Source organism: Vombatus ursinus, unplaced genomic scaffold (genome assembly GCF_900497805.2).
Source record: "Vombatus ursinus unplaced genomic scaffold, bare-nosed wombat genome assembly UNPS02014779.1, whole genome shotgun sequence".
Taxonomy (NCBI): Eukaryota; Metazoa; Chordata; class Mammalia; order Diprotodontia; family Vombatidae; genus Vombatus; species Vombatus ursinus.
In genome coordinates this window covers 21913923-21938528 of record NW_020954557.1, presented here as the reverse complement: position 1 = coordinate 21938528, position 24606 = coordinate 21913923, and the positions used below count along the sequence as shown (strand labels likewise).

At 37.1% G+C, this 24606-nt stretch overlaps 1 protein-coding gene across 5 annotated transcripts in view; it reads left to right on the top strand.

Moving 5' to 3' along the window:
• The window catches only part of NAB1 (NGFI-A binding protein 1), a 57490-nt gene that overhangs the window by 20422 nt on the left and 12462 nt on the right, over positions 1–24606 (top strand). For all 5 annotated transcript variants that reach the window (XM_027865880.1, XM_027865879.1, XM_027865878.1 and 2 more), the window contains exons 2-5: positions 95–929; positions 6976–7109; positions 9590–9641; positions 21842–21958. In XM_027865880.1, the coding sequence (XP_027721681.1) occupies positions 111–929; positions 6976–7109; positions 9590–9641; positions 21842–21958 (1122 nt within the window). In that variant the 5' untranslated portion in view covers positions 95–110. The remainder of the gene's footprint in view (positions 1–94; positions 930–6975; positions 7110–9589; positions 9642–21841; positions 21959–24606) is intronic.

Sequence of the window (24606 nt, the reverse complement as noted above, 5' to 3'; positions counted from 1 at the left end):
TACATTGAAACCCTAAAGTGCTATACAAAATGAGTAGTTATTTTTGAATGGTAATGAATAATCTGATGAATTTTCCTCTGCTTTGCTCTTTCAGGTTGGCCTTCTCAGTAATGGCATCAGCTCTACCTAGGACCCTGGGGGAGTTGCAGTTGTACCGAATATTACAAAAAGCCAACCTTCTTTCTTATTTTGATGCCTTTATTCAACAAGGTGGTGATGATGTCCAGCAGCTGTGTGAAGCTGGTGAAGAGGAGTTTTTGGAAATCATGGCCCTAGTGGGCATGGCTAGCAAGCCCCTTCACGTCAGAAGGTTACAGAAGGCTTTACGGGACTGGGTTACAAACCCTGGCCTTTTTAATCAGCCTCTGACTTCCTTGCCTGTCAGTAGCATCCCTATTTATAAATTACCAGAGGGTTCGCCTACATGGTTGGGAATGTCCTGTAGTTCTTATGAGAGGAGTAGCAATGCTCGGGAACCTCATTTGAAGATTCCAAAATGTGCTGCTACCACATGTGTGCAGAGCCTGGGGCCAGGTAAGTCAGATGTTGTGGGGACCTTAGCACTGCAGAGTGCCAGCGACTCCAGACTTTGGCAAGGTCAGCACACTACAGAAAGCGAGCACAGCCTCTCCCCAGCAGACCTTGGCTCCCCAGCCTCACCAAAGGAAAGCACGGAGACTCTAGATGCAGCTGCTGCTCTGTCCGTGGCTGAGTGTGTGGAACGAATGGTTCCCACGCTCCCCAAAAGTGACTTGAATGAAGTGAAAGAATTGCTGAAAACCAACAAGAAATTGGCTAAAATGATTGGCCACATCTTTGAGATGAATGATGATGATCCACATAAAGAGGAAGAGATTCGGAAATATAGTGCAATATATGGGAGATTTGACTCAAAAAGGAAAGATGGCAAACATCTCACACTTCATGAGGTAAAAACAGAACAAAAGTGAATTAGGTGCTTTTCCTTCCTTTTTCCTCTTTTCTACTTTCTTTTCCACATTCAAGAAATGCTACCTTTCCTAGAAAGTAAATTTAGAAGCATTGTAGAGCAAAATATATTTATGACATTTAAAATGCACACTAGAAATGCTTTCAAAGGATAGCTCTTTAAAAGTGTAGGCTTTTAACAATAGGGGCAACTAGGTAGTACCATGGATAGAGCCTGGGCCTAGACTCAGGAAGTTGTTTTAGTCATTTTTCAATCATGTCCGACTTCCTGACCTCATTTGGGGTTTTCTTGGCAAAGATACTAGAGCAGTTTGCCATTTTCTTCTCCAGCTCATTTGACAGATGAGGAAACTGAGGCAAGCAGGGTTAAATGACCTGCCTAGTGTCACACAGCTAGTAAGTGTCCAAGGCCAGATTTGAACTCAGAAAGATGAGTCTTCCTGACTCCAGCCTCAGACACTACCTTTCCAGGGTTGTTGTGACGATGAAATGAAATAATAATTGTAAAGCACAACACAGTGCCTGGCACATAGTAAGTGCTATATAAATGCTTCCTATTTTTATTGATATTAATTATTATCTTTGGGAAAAAGGGCTGGCAGAATATAAAAGGTGTGTAGTATGTTAAAGTACTTATAACACACTCATTATTTTTGTGTTGAACTTAAAGATGACGGCTTTTGAGGTATAGTTGTTAAGTTACTTTTGAAAGAAATCTCAGGGCTCAAGGGATCATGAAAACATAAAACTTTGTATTTATAATACAGTTTGTATGTGATTATTTTGGATAGATATAAATATACTTAATGACTTTTATAACTAACCATTTTTTTTTAAAAATATGGGAAAATAAGCAGAACATAAAGCAGTTTCAGATTGTACCAATAAAAATTCATGTTAGATCAGTGTTCCAAGGATTTTAATGACTTTTTAAAAAATGATTTTAGATTGACTTTGGCATAAAAATTCTTAGCTTTATACCCCTGCATCTCTATATATCCAAAATTATTCTGATTAAGTACAAAGAGTGCCAGTAAAATTTTTCTGACTTGTATTTATATGTATTTTTCAGAAGTTAAATTATGCTTCATTCTTTAAAAATAAAAAAAATGCAGGTGATTAAGCCATTTCTACTTTTAGAAGTAAGAAACAAATATGAATTAAGCATATATATGAATTGAATACTCACTATATATATTTGAATTGGTTTTTAAGTTTGTAATAAAATTTGGTGCCAATTTGGACAATTTGGTAATGATTTAAAGTACAGTATTCTGAACTTTTAAATTTGTCTTAGTGATGGGTTCTGTCAAGTCTCCACACATGCATGTGCCTTTCTCTTGTAATAAATCCAGTTGCAACACCCAGATTATCTCATGGACTTGTGATGGTGTTTTTGATGAACAATTCTTAGGAACCAGTAGAGAATACGTTGTAGTGTAATGGTAAACAACTCCTGTAGATAAATGAAGGTATCTGTCCACACTGTGAATTTCTTTACCTGCTGTTGTATGTATTCACAGTCTAGAAATGGGAAAGAGCTTTCAGTGATTCTGGAAAGCATATGTTGCGGTATAATCATATAGCCCTTTAATACTTTTAAATACTGTATAAAAATCTTCTTAACAACATAAAATTTAAACAAAAGACAACTATGTTTTCAGTAAAGTCTAAAGTCTGCCATGTTTTTTAGCCCTGTTTAAACCTATTTTAAAAATGTAAGTAGAACACAAAGTCAAGACTAAAAGGCTGTATTTTGGGAAATGTCAGAGGGTGTCAGGAGTGGAAATAAATTCATTTTGTGAACCCACTCTAACTCTCAATTTAAAAATTAAGAAAGACAGGAAAGGTGTCTCTTGACTGCTGAAAGGGGGATTTTCCTAACTGCTTGAGTAGATCCTTTGGGAAACTGTTCTCTAAGTAGCTCCTGCCTTTCTCTGGGGCATTTAAGGATATTCACAAGCTACATGACTAAAAGGTTGTAGGGGAGGGAAGTTCTTGACAAAATTTTATGCAAAGTCCTCTAAATTCAAACTCATACTACTGGGTAGTTTTGACTTGAGTTCATGAGTCTCATCCCGTAATACTGAAGCCATGAAGTTGCTGAACTATTAATCTGCCAATTCTGGCTTAACTTTTATTGCTAGTAAAGTTTCTTCAGCTGTTAATCTTCAGAATTAGGGTATTATAGCATCCTGGGCAAATTACAGGGGGAAAAAAAAGGTAATTTACAGTTTGTTTAGTACTTCATTTCTTTTTGTCTATGGCAGTGTTTTGGGCCTTATGTTTCAAAATAATTACTTGAATTTGTCCAAAAGGCTAAGGATCAAGAATGTTGTAGTTTTACCTTTTAAATAAGGAAAATTTGAGTTAGGAATAACTAACTGCCAGATAGATTTCTGAGTGATTTAGAATGCCATTTTTGTCTTTCAAGAGAGAGATATTGCAGGCTGAATGAGCACACCCCTATGTTCTCTATACCTGTCATTTTTCAGGTCTTGAAGGGTTGGAAAAGTGTTTGCCCCATAAATTTATTCTTGTGTATGTACACAGGAAAGTAGATTTTATTGAACATAGAAAACCAAGTAAGTAATTATAGAACAAGTCATGATTATAAAAGTATTTTATACTTTATTTTTTAGTAAAGTACTTTTTGCTAAGGGACCAGTGACAGTTTTTAATTCTTTGATTTCATTGATTAGCAGAGACGTATTATTCTGAGTTTTCTGGTGAAGCCAAGGAGCATTTCCAAAGCCTGACAACTTAGAAGAGACATTGGATATTGGATGCTAACAATTTGTACTGATGATTACCTTACCTTTTTTTTTTTGACTCTCCTCCATATGATTTCAAGTGATATTCTTGGATCAAATATTTGGTGAAAAGCTGGAGAGGCAACCAAAAAAAGACTTCATTAGTTCAGATCAGCTTTTATTATTCATTTAACCAAGATTTATTGAGGTTTGCTATTTGCAAAGCAGTATGAGGTAATAAAATAAATAGTAAGATGTGCTCCCTGCCCTGAAGGAGCTTATAATCTAATAGGGAAGAAAAAACATTAATGTGTAAAATAAATATTAATATAGCTTTCAAATGCTCTAAAGCTTTAGTTCTCATATTTGTGGTTACTATTATTGTCATTTCAAAATTCAAATGGAGATCTCCCTGTAGACCATGTGTTGACACGCAGGAGAGAGGTGTATCAAATGATCATTGATGGTCCAAATCTTAAACATTATGATTTTTACTGCCCATCATGGAATCTTCTTAGTAGAATCAGTCTCCATGCTAATTAATTGCTGATAAAGAAGTTTCATTAGATCAGCTTAAAGATTGCTGAGGAAAGAGAGAAAGCTGATTTCAAAAATAGTTTACATGGAAATATGGATGGAATATTGACATTTTTGTCGATAAAGACCAAAAAGAGAATATGATAAAGACCAGTAAAGAAAAAGTAGGAGGGAAATGGGATTGAGGATGGGATAGAAAATTTTGTTTCCTTATTTATAAAAATAAAATTTGAATATTTTGGAAATTAGGAAGAAAGGAATGAGGAACTCATTCGTATAGAAATCATTCATATGGAGAGTATGGGAAAACTCTGCCTGCCAATAGACTGCGGTACTAACTCTGTAATTTGTAGTCTTAGAGGGTTGTCTAGAGTACTAGTCAGCACAAGTTATCTGACTTGCCCAGGGTCACGTATGCCAGTCAGAGGAAGGACTTGAACTCGAGTCTCCTTATACTCAAAGTCATCTCTATCTGCCATACCGCACTGTCTCTACTTGTAGACATTAACAATCAGAAATTCTGCTTTTAGTGAAGGAAATGTTTGCTTTAGAAGACATTTATTCATTAAGTGTATTCTAAATGAGGGCAACTAGGTAGTCCAGAGAAAAGAGCTCTGGGCCTGAAATCAGAAAGACTTATCTTCCTGAGTTCAAATCTGGCCTCAGACACTTACTAGCTATATGACCCTGGGCAAGTCACTTTACCTTATTTACCTCAGTTTCCTCATCTGTTAAATGAGAAGACATCTGTCAAAGGAGAAGAAAATGCCAACCACTGCAGTATCTTTGCCAAGAAAATCCCAAATGGGGTAACAGGGAGTCAGATATGACTGAAAACAATTGAACAACAGCAACAAAATTCTAAATATGTATTTCTGTTGTGATTTATTGCATTAATTTCATTTTGGTGATTTGGGGTATGGACATGGGATTCAGATAGTGCAGTGGAAGACCTACTGCATTGGTATCAGAAGACCTAAGTTCGGATTCCAGGTTTGCTGTTTAGCAGCCTATGTGACCTTAACTTCTCTGGGCCTCAGTTTCCTCCTCAATGAGAAGATTGGTCTACTGGATGTCTTTAGAGCTGGCCTACCTAGTTCTATATCTCTGATAGAAGATTTTATCTAGAATTCGCCCATTAAAAGCCCCCAGAGCTGTATTCAGACGACCATCAATAGATCTTTCCTCATGGGTGGTCCTTGACGACCTTTAGAATTCAGTAAATTTTTTTGGTCTTTTGGAGCCTGAATTCAGAATCAGAGAACCTGTAGCAGGTTTTGTTTGTTTGACTTCTGTTGTTGTTGTTTGTTTTGGTTTTGGTTTTTGGCTTTCAGTATGATGACGGAAGCACATTGTTTTTAGTTTATATATGAATTATTTTTCTATGGCTCTATGCAAACTAATTTCTTCTCAGTTCTTTAAAATGTTAATTGACCAATTAGACTTCGTAGTAATTTAGACTTGTGAGCTCACAGAAAGAATAACTGGATAAAATACATAAGAGGATACTGGAAAGGTTAGTGGTTAATGCAGTAACCCGGTCAAAGTTAACAGCTTATTTAGAAAATACTTTTAAAAATTAATCTTTTGCTCTAGGTTCAGGGGGTATAATTGTGTACTCAACAAAAATACTTAAGAAAAAACATTTTCCACCAGTGTTCTTTTAGGGTGAGGGGATAAATATGAAGCCAAATTTTCCCACCTACATTTTTGGTATCCAGCTTTTGGCCCTGGGATAGAAGAATTAGGCTCTTTATGATTGCAAAAGTCAATAGCAGATTACTTAGCTCAGAACAAAACTGTTTAACAATTGGGAGGTCTCCATAGTATTCTGTATAAAAGGCTCACCAGCTTGCCTAATGGACTGTTGCCTATTGAGTATGTGCTGAGGGCTTTTCAAATACTATATAGTGCCAGGCCCTTTCCTTTTAGAGATGAGGAAAACAAAGTCCATTTACTTCTTGCCCACATACTTGCTATCCTTATGATTGTACCTCAAAATAAAATAAAAAAATTGTGATTGATTTTGCTTGGTTCATTTGAGAAGGTTTCTGAGAATAAAAATTGGAGAGTATGGCAGGACTATGGACAGCTAGGTGGCACAGTGAATAGAGTGCTGGGCCTGAACTCAAGAAGATTCATCTTCCTGAGTTCAAATGTAGCCTCAGATACTTACTAATAGTGTGACCAAGTGAGCAAGTCACTTAACTCTGTTTGTCTCACTTTCCTTATCTGTAAAATGAACTGGAGATGGAAAATGGCAAACCAGTCCAGTATCTTTGCCAAGAAACCCCCAAATGGGTCATGAAGAGTTGTACACAACTAAACAACAAAAACATGGTAGGACTAGAAGCATCACGGTATAATGAAAAGAGCACCAGATCAGCCGTCAGAGGACCTGAACTCAAATCTTGGCTTTCTCACTTGTTTCGAATGTGACCTTAATCTGCATGTTACATATCCTTTTGGCCTCAGTTTTCTCACCTATTAAAGTGAGAGGATTGGACTGTATGACCTCTAAGGTAAGGTCCCTTCCAGCTCTAAATCTGTGACCTGACTGTATTTTCTTGTTAATTAGGACATTAGGAATATACACATATTCAGAGCTACATAAAGACCATAGGGTCATAAGACCATTGTTTTTAAGTGAAATGCCATTTAAATTTATTGACTTAGTGAAACATTTTATGTGATTGAGTGGAAAAGTCTGAAAATCATTTCTGTGTTTAATTTTCAGCTGACCGTTAATGAAGCAGCCGCTCAGCTTTGTGTAAAAGATAATGCCCTGTTGACAAGAAGAGATGAACTCTTTGCCCTTTCTCGGCAGATTTCTCGAGAGGTCACCTACAAGTACACTTACCGAACAACCAAGTAAGCTTTAGAGGGACTGAAGTAACTGAGGGTGAAAGTAGGATGCTTAGGCACTATCCCCAGATGCTGCATGCCTTCCTTCCCCTTTTTAATTCAGTGATCCTGATGGAGTAGAGAGATGACTATGTGGTAAACACAGGAAATAAAACTTAGCATTGAGTTTTCAAAGCATTACTAACATGAATTCTGTTATTGAATGCTGCTCTTCAAAATATTATGATTATCCTCTTAGCAATATAAGTAATTTTGGGAGTATCTCAAAGGATTCTTCTCCCTTTTCAGAAGCTTTTGTTGCAAGTGTGATCATTAAATTTAACAGATATTCTTAAGCATCTAGAGAGGGAGCTTGACATCATGGAGAAAGCTGGCACCAGGATCAGGAAGACCTGGGTTCAAATTCTGCTTCTGACACATATTGTGAGTTGCATTTGTAAAAAAAAAAATTGCAACTTAGCCCCTGTCTCTGTCCTGTTCTGGAGTGTCTAACATAGATAGTGACATGACTTAGTTACTGATTGCAAGAAACTATACCAAGTACTCATGGGATCTCAAAAGAAGGAGAAGAGGTGTTACCTATTGGCAGGGAGCTTGTAAGCAAATATTTTAGTTGTTTATAAAGATCTTGTTGCTTTGTATTTGAGGGAAAAGATAGCTCTATTATTAACAAGTAAAGTATATGACAGTTCTTTTGAGAGACCAAAGTAGCACATAATACTGAAAAATCTCAGTGATGGTGGTTTTACCTGTAAATATATCATACTTTGAAATATATGCACAGGTTGTGTGGTGTAATGGGAACAGTCCTGGGTTTGCAGGCATGGCTTTGAGTCCCAGCTCTGCCACTTAAAAGCTGTGTGACTGAGCAAATCACTTCAGCTTTTTCCACATTTTTAAAATGAGGACAATAATATTTGTACTAAATAAATAACCTCAGGGTTTAAAGAAAATGCTGTTTAAATCTCTTTACAAATATGAGCTGTTATTATTTTCATCCACAGCTCATCCCCATTAGATTCCTTAACCTAATTCTGAAGGTCTAGGTTCACTTTGCTTTTATTCATCAGTAACCCTAACTAGACTCTCGTTTCTTAAACCCCCACCTGTAAGACTCCTCACATGGGTTTCCACCTAGTACCACTCCTCTTGCAATCACTGTCTTAGCGTTGTATTTTGTTTGTTTTCAAGTAGCTTTCACTCTGTAGCCAAGGTATTTAAATGGTAGCTTCAGGGAAAAAGACCCTGGATTCTGTGGACAAGAACCTAGGCTTTTGGGGTAGGTTATCTTGCATTTAAGATTGTACAGACTGTCGCTTCTGCGCATGGATAATCAGAAGGAACTGTACCTACTGAGACTCAATTTTCTCTACAATTCTCTATTAAAAGTTTAACCTAAAGTAGTCTGTATTATTTTATATGATATTTCTGTAGAGTTCCTAGAACTCATGTGAAAATGTGAGTTTTGTTCTCCCATAACAAATTATTCTTCATCTGCTACTTATTTTTTTATTTTAGTATTATATTTTTCTCCAATTACATGTAAAAATAATTTTCAACGTACATTTTTAAAATTGAGTTCCAAATTCTCTTCCTTCCCCCCTCTTATTGAAAAGGCAAGAAATTTGATATAGATTATGTATGTGTTGTCGTGCAAAACATATTTCCATGTTAGTCATGTTATAAAAGAAAACATAGACCAAAATAAAAAACCCAAGAAAAATAAAGTAAAAAAAGTATGCTTCAATCTGTATTCAGACTCCATCAGTTCTTCCTCTGGGGATGGATAACATTTTTTCGTCATAAGGCCTTCCGACTTCTCTTGGATCATTGTATTGCTGAAAATAGCTAAGTGTTTCATAGTAGATCATCTTACAATATTGCTGTTATTGTGCACAATTTTCTCCTGGTTCTACTCATTTCACTTTGCATCAGTTTATGTCTTTGCAGATTTTTCTCAGAACGTCTAGCTCATCATTTCTTATAGCACAGTAGTACTCCATCACAATTATATACCACAACTTGTGTAGCTATTCCCCAGATTGATGAGGGATCTTTTTAACTGATGGGCATCTTCTCAATTTCCAATTCTTTGCCACTATTAATCTGCTACTTATAAAGGGAAGAATTGCAGCCCTGTTTGATTTCTCATTCTTTTCATGATAAGATGTGAAGCAGCCAGTCAACAAATATCTTCAAATGCTTTCTTTTTGGGGCCTACAAATAGGTAGTGATCATTTCCTTTCTGCATAATTAAATGGTGGCTACTATTTACCTTTTTCTTGGTAGAATTAACCCCCTGTATGTAAACTTGAAAATACTGAGGTGATGATTTTCATTATCCTAATGTTTATCATTTGTGTATCTTTAAACAACCACAGATATCTAACTTTCAACTGTATAATCTGTTTTAATAAAATAATTGTAGAATGAGATGAATTTAAGAAGAAAAATTCTAATCTTAATTTATTGTTTATTTTTTCTAGGTCTAAATGTGGAGAAAGAGATGAATTATCCCCCAAGAGGATTAAAATAGAGGTATTATTATATTTTTATATGTTTTCTTAAGCAAAAAAATCAGTTATTTTTTAATATCACTAAGGAAATATGAGAAAAGTTATAGAATGTAAATTTTGTCTATAGAATAGATTTTAAATATGTCATCCTAAAAAAAGATATAGTAAGGCTCGACTAGATAATAAGGATCTAAGAACTAAAAGAAACTTGAAAGTGCCTTTAGTCCAACTTTCTTTTTCTAGATGAAACTAAAGGACAAAGAAATGAAATGGTCAATATTGTTGTTATGGATGGCAGTTGGGTGGTGCAGTGGATAGAACACCGAAGACTCTTCTTCCTGAATTCAAGTCTGGCCTCAGACACTTACTAGCTATGTGACCCTGGGCAAGAAACTTTACCCTGTTTGCCTCAGTTTCCTCATCTGTAAAATGAGCTGGAGAAAGAAGTGGTGGACTATTCCAGTATCTTTGCCAGGGAAACCCCAGAGGGGATCATGAAGTCAGATATGAGCGAAAATGACTAAATAACAAATTGTTATGGAGGATACAGTGTAAATTAGAGTCAGAATTATAGACTACTTAAAAATTGTATTACTTTTGAATGTACAGGGCAACCAGCAAGGCCTAATAAAATATCACCTGCTAGAAGTCCACAAAGAAGAATGACTTGTAATTTGCAGATAAGTGATTTGTTGCTTCTTAAATGCTTGAGTGAAAACCAATTTAGTTTTACTCTTCCTCCTAAGTTTTATCTACACAGTTAATCAGTTTAGTACATAGTTAATAGGTCATACAAAGATAAATAAATGCAGCCCTTGTTGAAGTGCACAAATTCCAATTCTTAGGCCCAAATAAGTGAGACCGAGACCTACTCTGGGGGTGAGTGTAGCCAAAATAACAGAATATACTTCTTGTTTTTGTCCTGCAGGTGGTGAGGTGGGGGTTTATAAAGAGAAATGTACTTCCCTCTCTTAGGGGCCCTCAGCTCTAAAGAATGGTTTCAAGATCAGTTTTTTAAAAATTATGTATTGAATAAGCTGCCTGTCTTAAGGCTAAACCGAGCTACTCTACAAAGAAGTTAGTATCAGCACCTGGTCAGGGGTACTGTTTTTTAGGTCTTTTCTATGTTGTCACATGTAGAAGAGAAGATGCTGAGATTTGATAGAATATTTGAGCTGGAGGTCAAATCAACATAATCACCTTTTGGTTGCAGAGATCTGTGGCACCTGCTGGATTAGATATAAATTTTAGATATGGCACCATCCTTCTTTTTGTGAAGTCTACAGTGTAGTAGGAAGATATAACACATACATAAAATCACATCCAAGGTTTATTTACTAAAGTGTAAAAAGGTATTCTTACAAGGTAGGTCCCACTGCATGGGACACCAGTGTCATGAGTCTTTTTGTTTATTAATTGTATTAGATTGAATTCTTGTAGTACAAAGAGGGGACTGATAGGGCAGATAAATGCAGAGGAGGAACTAAAACAGAATAATATATGTAAAGATACTACCAATGTCTCTGCCATGCTGATGTCGGTTGTACCTGGTTTATAAGCAGAGCTATAGGTGCAGGATGAGGACAGCCAGCTCTCTGGGAGTCAGAGGGAACTTGGGGGTTCCCCATAGAATGTCCTCTGATGTTAGAGAGTGTGCATGACAGCCAAGGATGAGCACTTGATTGGCAATACCAGACAAGGCCTGGAGTCAGTACTGCTCATGGTCCCCCTTAACTGCTACATGTATAAGTACTTTAAAGGGTTGCAAAGAAAAATGCCTTGGGTGGTCTGGAGCAGGGGATAGAGAAATATCCATTGCTAATGAGGAGTTGGAAAGGTAAGGCCTCCTTAAGTTGGTGGCATGTGAGTTGGGCTTTCAAGGATGTGTAGGAATTATGCAGGGCTCAGAGGTGCAAGGAAAGGCATTCCAGTAGATTATAAGCTCCTTGAGGGAAAAGACTATTTTACTTTTGTTAATGTTTCCCTGGAACCTAGTACTGTGCCTTGCACATAATAATGCATAATAAGTATTAGTTGAATTGAATTGAATAGGCTTTGGGAATAGCTGGAACAAAGTCATGGAGACAGGAAAGTTTGGGTTTTGTACAGTAAGAAAAAAGACCAGTTGGGCTGGAACATAGAATGAGATTAAGAATGCTAAGGTAAATTGACACTAAATTATGTTGGTTCTGAATTCTAGGCTAAGAAGATTGAACTTTGCTAGTTGAGTAGTAGATGGCCATTGAAAGGTTTTGAGCAGAGAGGTGGCATGGTCAGATTTCTGCATAAAGATAGCCTTATATCAGTGTAAAGGGTGGTTTGAAGAAGGGGAGAGAATACAGGTGATGAGAATGTTAAGGAAGAAGTCATAAGGAAGTAGTTTGGACAGTTGGTAAGGGGGTTCTGTGCTAGGGAAGTGGCAATGAGATCTGAGACGCAAGAGTTATCAAAGAGAATTGGCAGGACTTTGTCATTGATAAGAGATTCAAGTAGAGAGAATAGTCAATATTTAGTGCTACTGACAGAAATAGTGAAGTCGGAAGGAACAGCAAATTTTTTGGAGAAATAAAAATTAGTTTTGGACGTATTGAGTTTGAGGCATTGGCAGGATATCCATGTAAGAGATGTTCCTACAGTCAGTTGGAGATGTGGGTCTGAGAGAGCTTAGGGTCAGAGGTTATTTAGGAATGCTCTGAAAAAAAGTGATAGGTGAGGTAGAGAGCAAATGAAGTTGCCAAGGGAGAGAGTGTAGAGAAGCAAGAAGAGGATGGAGGACAAAAGACGCAGAGATTAGAGAGGTAGGGGGGAAGCTGATTGAATGATATCTGAAGCCACGATGGAGGGAATATACGGAAGGGTAGCTCAACCATGTCAGATACTTCAGAGAGGAAAAGGAGGATAAGTGAAGCCCGCTGGATTTAGTAATTATGTGGTCGTTGGTAACTTTTATTTTTTTATTTTTTTTTAAGGCAATTGGGGTTAAGTGACTTGCCCAGGATCACACAGCTAGTAAGTGTCAAATGTTTGATCTGAGGCCGAATTTGAACTCAGGTCCTCCTGACTTCAGGGCTGGTGCTCTATCCACTACGCCACCTAGCTGCCCCAACTGTGCCACCTAGCTGCCCCATTGGTAACTTTTGAGCAGTTTTAGAGGACTGAAAAGAAGATTGCAAAGTAGAGAATGAGTGATGAGAAAGGCTCAGTTAGGGTTGGGGAGACCTGAGTATACTTATAAACAAATGGAAAGGAGCCAACGGAGAGGGAAATATTGAAGACAATTGATTATTAATTCAAAGTCCTAGAGGAGTTTGTAAGATTCAAAGGTTTAGGTAGAAGGATGAGCCTTAGTAAGAAGTAGGGTTGCCTCTTTCTCTGAGAGGAAGAAGGGAAGAGGGTGGTGGGTGATTAAGCTATGAAATATGGGGGAATTATTGTTTGACCTTCCTCTTTTCATTGATTTATGAGGTTAAATTATCTCTTGTAAGTGTAGGAGGGTAGGGTTGCTGTTGAGAGCTCCAGGGGAGAAGACTAGGTTTGCGACTCTTCATATGGCCAGTAATAAAAGGGCACAGTAAGTATAGATAGAGGAGGAGTATTGCCAAGCCTCAGTGAGGACTCAGCTAAAGTTATGAGGGACCTTAGAGTTCATCTCTGTAGTCCAAACCCTTCATTTTACATGTGAAGAAACTGAGATTCAGAAAGGTGGAGTGCTGCTGTAAGTTATGAAGTTAGTTGTAAGTCAGTAAGCAGAGCTGGGATTAGAACCTGTCTTCATTCCTGGTTCAGCGTTATTTGTGCAATGCCACTTGTCTGCTGATTTGTTAAGTGCTTGATTTTTTTCTCTAAGGACTAATGGACATTGAAAACCAAACGCTTAAGGGAATATTTTGAATCAAGGGTACTTAAATGTGAATATGTAGAATATATCAAAATATATCACTGTGATTCTGTCTTTTCTCTGTCTCCTTCTTGTTCTGTCCTCTGTCCCTGTGTCTCTCTGTCTCTGTCTCTGTCGTTCTCTGTGTCTCTGTCTCTATGTCTCTTCTCTTTCCTTGGTTCCTCCTAGTGAGGAACTTCCTATACCAGTGCAGATTAGCACCTTCTCTGAAATGTAAAGTCTTAGAAAATGTTGCCAGGGGCATTGAGAGATGAAGTGATACACAGCTGGTATGTGTCTCAGTTGTGTGACTTGAACCCAGGTCTTTTTTTATGCTGAGACCAGCTCTCTTTGTACTATACCAGACTACTTCCCATTTTCTCGTTAATTGTTGCTAGAAATTCATATAGCTTTGTATTTTGCAGTCATTTTCTACTAAGAACTTGCTTTAAAGTATAAATGGGAAATGATTGACACAGACACAGGGCACGTAAAGTTTTATTTGCTTATTTTTAATTTGTTTGATGTTCTCAGTTCTATCTTGGGATTTTAACACCCTTAATTCTGCAGTGTAATTGGGTCAAATCTTAGGTGCCGTCCAAGGATATACTTAGTGGCCCCAAAGGGCCTTTGTAGCACAATTTCTCACTAGGAAGTCCACTAAAGGCAATGTTGTAAGTAAGATTCCATATTTATTAATTGTAATTAATTGATTTCTTATAGTAAAAACTGGGAACTGGTGGTATAGAAAGGAAGGTTGGCAAATAGAAGAAAAACTAGGAAAGTTTTGTCCCATTTGGTGGATTTGAAGAAGAAAGGGAACACCATGAGGCTCAAGTGATCAAAAATACTAGTCAGGTAACAGGAGAACAGCATTCTAACCTTACTCATTGTTGGCGCTACCATTCACACAGCCATTGCCATTCAGATTGCTTTCTGATTTGGCATAAGACCCATGTCATTATTTCATTATTGACATTGCTTTAGTGCTTAGTCTTGAAGAAAATTTGTGAGTCATATGAACTTATTTGCCATGTTACAGCCCATTTTATTGCCCCAATATAAAAAAAAAATCAAAATTCACATCCCACAAAAGTTTTGGAAGTAAAGAATTTGCAAATGTGTATGGATAGAAGTATCAGGTAATTTTTTTTTCCAAATCGTAACTTATATTTTGACACATTGTTTTCCCCAAAAACATCTGTTTTTGTTTCCTTTAATGAACTGTATCATTCTCTTGGAAAACTGGAGCTATTAAATAATCTTATTAACCTAAGAATTGATGTTCAGATGGCTTTTAAAAGTAGGATTTACCTCTCTACTTAGTTTTATGGTATTAAAGCTCTAAGGGGATAGAGATAGATAGATAGAGATGGATAGATAGGTAGATAGACAACCCCTCAGTCTAGACGGGGGTTGTTCAACTAGGGTCCGTAGATCCCCTCCTCTAGGAGTCCATGTATAGATTTCATGGGGTCCCAAAACTGGGATAGGGAAAAAAATACATATTTGTTTTCACTAGCCTATAATTGAAATTGGAACATTTCTTCAATTATGAATTAAAACACATTGTTCTGAGGTGCCCTTAGGGTTTATGAGACTACCAAAGGGGTTCATGACACAAGAAAGTTAAGAACTCTTGATGTAGAAGTTTGATGATGAACACATTTTTTTCTTATTGATGTTAAATTTGAAATTTTTCACTTCTGAATATACTTGGTAGCTGACAAAAAATTGACAATTCACAGAGTTCATTCATCTTCAATATTTTTACAAATAAACATGAATAGAAATTTTCATGAATAAAATGACAGAATAGAATGTTGGTGTAGAATGGAAATAATAAATGTGGAGAAGGAGAAGTATTTTACATGATTAATACATGCTTAGTAGTAATGTTTCTTGGTGAATGGATGATATATTTTCCTAATGCTTGAGGCTAAATTGAAAGTACTTATTGAGCTAGGGTAGATTTGAGTTTAATGTATTGGACCCACTTTTCTCTGTAAATGTACTTAGGGCTTAGTCTAACCTTTCCTTCTTATAATTAGGCATGTTTTTTCATTGCTACTGGTTAGCTATTGTTTTTACATATTGAACTCAGTATAAAAACACAATGATTATAATCTATTATAGTTGTATCCAAATCCATTGTGCAAGGCATTGTAGTCATTAAAATTCACAAAAAAAATTGTAAACTTATGTCTGTAATCAAGGCCAAGAATTAGGGGAGGTTGACATAGAAATACATAGTCAATGGGCTGGGAATAGGGAGTACCACGATATTCTGTCTTCCCTTTCCTTACAACTTATTATATAGACTTTTGAGTGAAGTCTCAAATCAGTTTAGCCATGTTGCTGACTTCACCTCCTTTCTGACAGTGTGCTTTAGTAAGGCCTGACTGCCCTAGTCTATCTGGAAGAATAACTAACCCAGACACTACCCCTGGTGTATTTGTCTGCCACTGAAAACCCAGACTTAAGTAAAGATGGTTATACCAGTTTCAAGAATTATTCTCTTGTCCTTTTTCATTGGAAACTCAGAATCCAGTTTTGTGGTAACCGAAAATAAATGTGATAACTTACTATTAAGAATGTATGAAAGGACTTCTGTATGCAGAGTATCTATCCTGGGCTTATATATTTCCCTTTTTCCCTTCACCAGCACACTTTGTCAAAGCATTTATACAGAAGTTTGACAAGGTCCATCCAAGATTTAGAGGAAAAGAAAAAAAAATCAGGTAATAGTTTATTATCTAGCGAAGCTTACCTCCTAGCTGAGTGGAAGGCCCTCCATTTATGAGCACAAAATGAAAATAAGTTATAAAATGTTGCTAAGTTTAGCAGGTTACCTTTTGACATTCAAATATCTATTGTACCCCTTTGTTTGTCTAGAATGAGTAAGTAGGCAGTCTGAAAGGAAAATATATGTGAAACAAATCCAGAAAATAAGTTAAAGGAGAAGAAAAATCAAGAGGTAAGGCATTCAGGTCTTGTTTATTTATTTCTTTTGTTTGTTTGTTTCTTCTTTTTTTTTTGTTTTTTTCTTTTTAAAGATAGTAAGTAGAAACAAATGACATCTGGTCTTTTCACTCAGAAGACACCTTGCTCCATCATTGTTGTTTCTTAGACTAGAAAAAGATGTGCATCAGTGAATGAGAATATGACTCCTAATCCCAGGGTTGGAAAAAATAGCTTTCTTGTTCATGTTCAGATTTCATGTTATAAGTTTTCTTCTTTCACATAAATTACTGGCAACTGGGGGGTGAGAGAGACGGGAGGTGCTGATACCCTTGATTCCATGAGGGCAAGTAATGGAAAGCAATCGGAGATAACCGGATAAAAAGAAATAATGTTGGTTAATAGAGACTAGGGAGCTAGAGATTTAAAGACAAAGAAGTTTTAAAAGAACTTCAGTGGGTGCAGGGAGTGGGGGGGGCACCCCCTGGGGAAATTAGGGCCAGAAGAAGAAAGACTCAGGAAACATCTGCAAGCAGTTCCAGTTGTGTGGGGGGAGGGAAGAGGGTGCAGTGCATCCACCTACGCCGTTACTAAGCTGGTTGAAAAAGAAAGCCAGTATAATTTGATGTGGATTTTTCCCCCTTTGGATCAGAAGAACAGAAGCACTACAATCTGCTATTCATATAGAAAGTGTGAGTAGAAAAAATGATAGAGCACATGTGGGACTGAGAACATCTGCTCTGAGAAGCCATTTTAGAGGCCACTGAGCACAGCCTAGAAGTAACGCAGGCTTTCTGCTAGTGTTTTGGGAAAAGACAGGAGGAGGAATGGGGCTGGAAACCAGTAGGATAAGAGTAATTAGGTCATGAACAAAGAGTAGCTTTTATTTTCCCAGGATTTAGGCCTAAAGTCTTTTTAGCAAGGGAGCAGTGTGATTAATTGCAGGAGCCATGAATATGGCACCAAAACAAATTGCCTACAGCTTGATATAGGTGATGATTGGGGCTGAGTAGAAGGGGGTGGGCCTGTGGGGGGGGGGCAGTAGGGAGAAGCATGAAAAAACAAATGATAAATAGAAGATATTATGCTCAACATTGGAGATGCAAGCTAGAAAAGAGTCTAGATTCTTGTGGTATCTTCATCCCTTTATTTCTAAAGCCATAAAGTTTTGGATATTTTAATCCTTTTGTATTTTGGAGTGACAGCTGCCCAACCCACATAGCTCTTCTACCAATGGAGTCTTGAATTATATGGAAAGCTGGAGAAAACACAGTGACAGAAATATATGCGATGATGGTCTTGGCAAACAGACCCATGACTATGTGTATATCATTTGCTGAATAGTTTTTTTGTTTGTTTGTTTTGAGGCACTAGCATGAGGTGATGTAATTATTCATAAATTCTCTTTCCTAAAACATTTCATATATGGATGCTGTAGTGGCATCCCCATTCCCCTTTGAAGTGGTCCTATCTTCTAAGAAAAATAAATTGAAAATATTAATTGCTTACTATATAGTAGGTATTGTGATAGGTACTGGAAATACAAAGACAAATACAGAAGAGTCCCTGCCCTCAAGGAACTTATGTTCTATCAGGGAAACAACGTGTACACATAAATAAATAAAAATATATACAAGGTACTACTGACATTTACCTTTGAAAGCAACGTGGTATGGTGTGGTATGGTATATAGAACATTGGACCTAGAGTCAGGAAGACCTGATTTTAAACCTGCTTAGACACTTAACTATATGACCCTAAGCAAGTCATTTAACCTCTGTAGGCCTCAGTTTCTTCATTTGTGAAAATTTTTTGGGGGGGAGCATTAACAATGGTAGCATATAGGCTGAACTTTGAATCAAGCTGGAGAGATGGAATGTCGTGTATGTGGAATAACAAGAAATCCAGTTTGGCTAAAATGTAGATTGTGGCAAAAGTTTAGAAAGGTAGGCTGGAGCCAGATGTTGAAGGCCTTTGAATGCCAAAGAGAAAAGTTCATATTTTATTCAGCTGGTAATAGAGATTCACTGGACATTTTTTTCAAGAGAGTGATTAGATCTGTACTTTCAGAATATCACTTTGGCAGCAAAGTGGAGGATAAATTAGAGAGAAAAGCTTGAGGCAAGGAGACCACTTAAGAGGCTAGTACAGTAATAATCTAGGCAAGAGAGGGTAAGGGCTGAACTAGGATAGTGACCACATGAATGGAGAGGAGGGGACAGATGCAAGAAATCTTGTAGAGATAGAACCTACAGCACTTGACAACTGATTGGATATAGGAGAAAGAGAGAATAAGGAGTCAAGAGTAACTACAGTGTCACAAATCAGAGTGATTGGAAGGATGGTGCTATCTCCAAGGAAAATAGGGAACTTGGGAAGAAGAGTGGTTCTGGGGACAGATTCTGAGCTCTCTTTTGGACATATTGAATTTGAGATACCTATTAGACATCCAGATGGAAATGTCCAGTAGGCAGTTGGAGATGTGAGACCAGAGGTCATAAGAGACAGTAATTCTGGACATAGAGATTTTGGAGTCTCTTGCATAGAGATGATAAATTAATCCTTGGAAAACTGATGAGATCACCAAGTTAAAGAGTATATATAGAGAGGAGAAGAGCCCCGTAAGACATAACCTTGGGATACATCATAGTTAGGAGATGGGATATGGAGGATGATCTAATAAAGGGGACTGAGGAATGGGCAGATAGGTAGGAAGAGAATCAAGAGAGAGTATCTATGAAGAGAACACAGTCAACAGTATCAAATGCTTCAGAAAGGTCAAGAAAGATGAGAACCAAAAAGAGGACATTGGATTTGTCAGTTAGAGAAGATCATTGGTAATTTTGGAGAAAGTGGTTTCAGTTAAGCAGTAAGGTTAGGAAGCAAGATTCTAAAGGGTTGAGAAAGAAGTGGAAACAATGAGTGTAGACAACATTTTTTAAGAGTTTGACTGTGAAAGAGAGGAATGATATGAAGAAATGGTTTTGATAATAAGGTCAAGGGAAAGTTTTTAAGGCTAGGGAAGCCTGGGTGTGTTTATAGGGAACAGGGAAGGAACAAAGAAAGAGGGAGAGATCAAAGATAAGAGGGAATTTTGACGGGGCAAACTGTTAGAGGGAATGGAAGAAAATATGATAAAAGGTAAAAGTAGAAGGGTTGGCTTTGGTAAAGAGAAGAGTCACCTCTTCATAAGAGACAAGAATCAAGGAAGAGAGAATAAGAGATAATGTCAAGGGATTTTGAGGTATAGAGTAGGGGAAAAGAGACATCATGGCAGACGGACTTTGTTTTCTCCTTAAACTGTAAAGTGAGGTTCTTACAAGCATAAGAAGAGGAGGTTTAGAACAATAGTTAAAGAGAGTGCAATGGTTAGAGAAGAGTAAAAGGATTGTTGCAGTGGAAGGGGGACAGTTGGGATTAGGTAACATGTAGGTTTAATAGAGTCAATCTGAATAGCATGAATAGAAGAAGAATGGTGTTCACAATGGTGAACAAGGAATATGCCATCTTTCCCTATACCAATGTGCTAGCAGGCATGAAAGAGTCTTTTCAGTAGCTGAAAGAACAGCCAAGAATAGTGTCTACTGAGGGAAGCCAAGTCACCATGAATGTCAGAAGAGAAGGAGTACAAAAGGAAGAGGAATAAGATGAAAGTAGATTTGTTCATAATAGTGGAGAGGGAAAAGTAAGGGTTCCAAAGAGCAGTAATGTTAATGATAATATCACATTTCACCTGAACAGCAATTTTACATTTCCAAATACTCTTAGAATCATTTTCATTTGGTCCTCCCAGCAGCGCAGTGAGGTAGGGAGGGTGAGTTATTTTAGAATCAGTCAGTTGATGAGTATTTATTAAGTACTTACTATGGAGCAGCTAGGTAGTGCAGTGTATCGAGTGCCAGATCTGGAGTCAGGAAGACCTGAGTTCAAATCTGGCCCCAGACACTTACTAAGTCCCTTAAGTGACCCTGGGAAAGTCACTTAACTCTGTTTGCCTCAGTTTTCTCATCTGTAAAATGAGCTGAAGAAGAGAATGGTAAACCACTTTGCCAAGAAAACTGCAAATACAGTTATGAAGTCAGACAAAACTGGAAAACGACCAAACAAAAACAATGTGTGCCAGGCCTTGGGAATAAAAAGAAAGGCGAAAGCACACTCTTTTCTTTTAGGGAATGAGAAAGACGCCATGTAAACAACTACATACATACAAAGTTGGGGATGGAAGTATACCAGGAAAGGCCTCTTGCAGAAGGTAGGATTTGAGCTGAATCTTGAAAAAAGCCAGGGAAGTCAGGAGGTAGAGGTGAAGAGAGACAGCAGTCCAAACATGGGGGATAGCTAGTGAAAAGGCATGGGGATGGGAAATAGTGTTGTGTTTGAGGAGCAGTAAGAAGGCTGGTATCACTGGATTTTACCATTGTGAAAACCCAAATAGAGGGATTAGATGTCTTACACATTTGATGTAGTCATTAATGATGGAATTTGGACTAGAATCCACATGACTAAACTCCTGGTGCTCTTTTCATTTACAGTATTGCTGTCATTGATACATCTGATCTTGGTGTGTTTATTTTAGTGCTTTCTCCATAGCCAATGCCTACTTATCCTGAGATGTCCATTCTTTGAGTGCCAGTATTTTTTGGAAATTTTCTTTTATTGCTTCCTTTTTCTTGGAATTCTTAGTGGTGACTGGGTCACTTGGGAATTTATTTTTCACCTAAAAGGGGTCATAGAGGTCATCTAGTCCAGTCTCTTTACAGTTAATGGAACTTAGGATTCGAGAGGTTAACTGAATTAGCCAAGTTTTGCCAGGTGGTAAGTGATAGAGGTGAGATTTGAACCCAAGTCCTCTGGCTCCAAATCTAGCACTTTTTCTACTGTACCATAATGCTTTTCTACTATTCATTTATTTATTATGATTATCTTAAGTGACTTCTTTCTTTGACATCAATCACATCCATTGTATATCATTCATACATTATAGCCAAACTCCACTGTAGCATCAGGAAGGCCAAGGCAAATTAATTAATTATTCTTGTAGAATTATCCTGGATGATGTTGTTTCACTTAACATGGTGTCTCATGTCTAAAGCTATTAGACTATACCTGGGATGAAACCTGGACACTAAATAAGCTAAAATGCCATACTAATACTTAAACTGTATTGTTATCTTATTCTATTTTGTTTCTTCCAAGTTACTACTACAACTTTAAAACCTTAAGAAATTCACTTAAGCTCTTTGTGCCCCATACATAATGCAATCTGTGAACTAAGATGAAAAAACAAAAACAAGAAATTAATGAATAAATTTCTGTGAACAGCCCTTAGATGTTTTCCGGGAAAAGAAGCATGCTGTTAACTTTGTTTGTTTTTTGGTTAATAGGATGGGTTCCCAGATTTCCAGGATACTGTGCAGACCCTTTTCCAGCAGGATGCTGTAAAAGTTCAGTTAGCATTGGCCAAAGCTAAAGGTGAAGAATTTGCAGCACTTAATTCAAAGGTAATGGAAACCACCAGTTTGGAAGTCATTGACTTTTCATTCCCTAGAAATGATGATTTGTAAAAAACAATAATAATAATAAGTAACTGCTTCAGTCAATTTTGGTTTTAAAGTTTTGATGACTGAAATGATTTCTGGTTGCCTCTAAAGTTTACCCCGATCCACAGCTGTATAAACAAGATAACTATCACATCCTTTTTAGTTTGGTTAAATTTATGAAGTGAATCTAATCTGTCCTACTTAAACATTCTTTGTAGTTTTGAAGATTCATGGCTGAAGAAAGAGTCTGAAAAGTCAAGCTACTGTTAGCTGTGTAAAGGCAAAACAGTCACTTGCTTCCAATGGCTGCATGCACTAAAACTTTGAAAAACAAAGAGCAATAATAGTATTATTTAAAATATTGTAAACTATACAGTAAATACTATGACTGTACTTTACAATTTTAAAGTGATGTTTGTTGAAGAGCAAGTACTACAACATGCCTATATGATGCTGGGTTTTTTATAGGTTGTGTAGCAAAGTGGATGGAGTGTTGGGCTTGGAGTCAGGAAGGCCTGGGTTCAAATCTTTACTCTAGTTATGTGACCTAGGCAAGTTCTTTAACTGCTTGTGCCTCAAACCATTTCCTAGGATCATAGAATAATGCATTTGGAACTGGAAGACATCTTAGAGGTAATCTAGTCTAACCTCATTTTATAGATGAGGAAACCGAGGCCCAGAGAGGTAAAGTCACTTGCCAAGGGTCACATAGGTGGTGACAGAGGTAGGATTTGAAGCCAGGGCCTCTAACTCCAAATCCAAAGCTCTTTTCAATATACCACACTGCCCCATTCTCATAGGTTGCAATTTGCATTGGTGAATAGAGTTTCCAACACTAGGAGTCCTCCAAGTTGATGAAATAGTAGATTCTTTTCGTACCTGTCGTACTGATGTTTGTTTTATTGATACTTTTTGTTTTGATATCATGTTCATTTGCAGGTGTATCCTTCTCCCCTTCCCCTTCCCAGAACCTTTCCTTGAAAAAAAAAAAGATTTAAAAAGGAAAACTAGTTCACTACTAACACATCTACCACTTCTGACAACGTATGCAGCATTCCACATGCATAGGCCTCTGCCTTTCCAGTGAAAGGAAGGAGGTGCATTTTATAAACTCTTCTCTGGAGTCAGCCTTGGTCATTTTAATTATATTGTATTCAATTTTGTTTTATTGGTTTTTTTTTCTTTTTGCATTATTGTATATATTGATTTCCTAGGTCTGTTTTCTTTTTCAGTTGTTTTTCAGTCATGTCTAACTCTGTGACCCCATTTGGGGTTTTCTTGGCAAAGATACTAGAGTGATTTGCCATTTCCTTCTCTAGTAATTTGATAGATGAGGAAACTGAGGTAAATGGGGTTAAGTGACTTGCCCAGGGTCACACAGCTCGTAAGTGTCTGAGGCCACATTTGAACTCAGGATTTTGAGTCTTTCTGACTTCAAGCCTGGCACTCCATTTAGTGCACCACCTAGCTGCCCTGTTTTCTTTTACTCGCCCTCATTTTATATATATCTTCCATGTTTCTTGGAATTCATCTTATTAATCATTTCTTATGGTTCAGTAATATTCCATTATATTTATGTACCATGATTTATTTAGCCTAGGAGTGGGGAACCTGTGACCTCTAGGCCGCAGATTCCCCACCTCTGGTAGCCAGTCCCAAATCAATGAGCACCTGCTTTGTTTCTAGTGCTCTCTGCCATGAAAAAGTGTGGCTTTGAATATTTTGGAGCATATAAGACCTTCCTTTCTGTCTTTAAACTCTTTGAGGTATATGCTTATCAGGAGGATCTCTGGGTCAAAAGATGGGGAAATTTTAGTCATTATTTCATCTTATTTCATGTATTTGTTTGTTCTTAAATTACTGAGGTGTTTCTAGTGGAACTGACATTTCACATGAACATAATTTTTCCAAGTTGGGTTTAGAAATCAATATGTTTTATCACAATGACAATGATAAATATCCTTCATTGAAATTGTTGTTGTCAATTAGTTTTTTATTTTTCAAAACAAGCTTATTATTTATGTTTAACTTTTTTTTTGAATTTTTAGTTCCAAATTCCTTCTCTCTTTCCCACTCTTCCCCAACCCATTGAGAAGGCTAGCAGTCCAATATTAATTATACTTGTGAAATCATGGAAAACATATTTCCATATTAGCCATATCACAAAAAAGCAACAGAAGTAGAGAAAGTTAAAAAGTATGCACCAGTTTGCACTCAGAGTTCATCAGTTCTTTCTCTGAAGGTGGATAGCATTTTTCATCTTGAGTTCTTCGAATTAGTCTTAGATCATTGTATTGATCAGAACAGCTAAGTCTTTCACAGTTGATCATCATACACTATTCTGTTGCAAGTACAGCATTCTCTTGGTTCTGCTCATTTAACTTTGCATTATTTCACATAAGTCTTCCCATGTTTTTCTGAAACCATCCTACTCATCATTTCTTATAGCATGTTAGTGTTTCATCACATTCATATTCTACAACTTATTCAGCCATTTCCCAATTGATGGGCATCCCCTCAATTTCCAAATCTTTGTCACCATAAAAAGAGCTGCTCTAAATATTTTTGTACATATAAGTCCTTTTCTTTTTTCTTTGATCTCTTTCCTC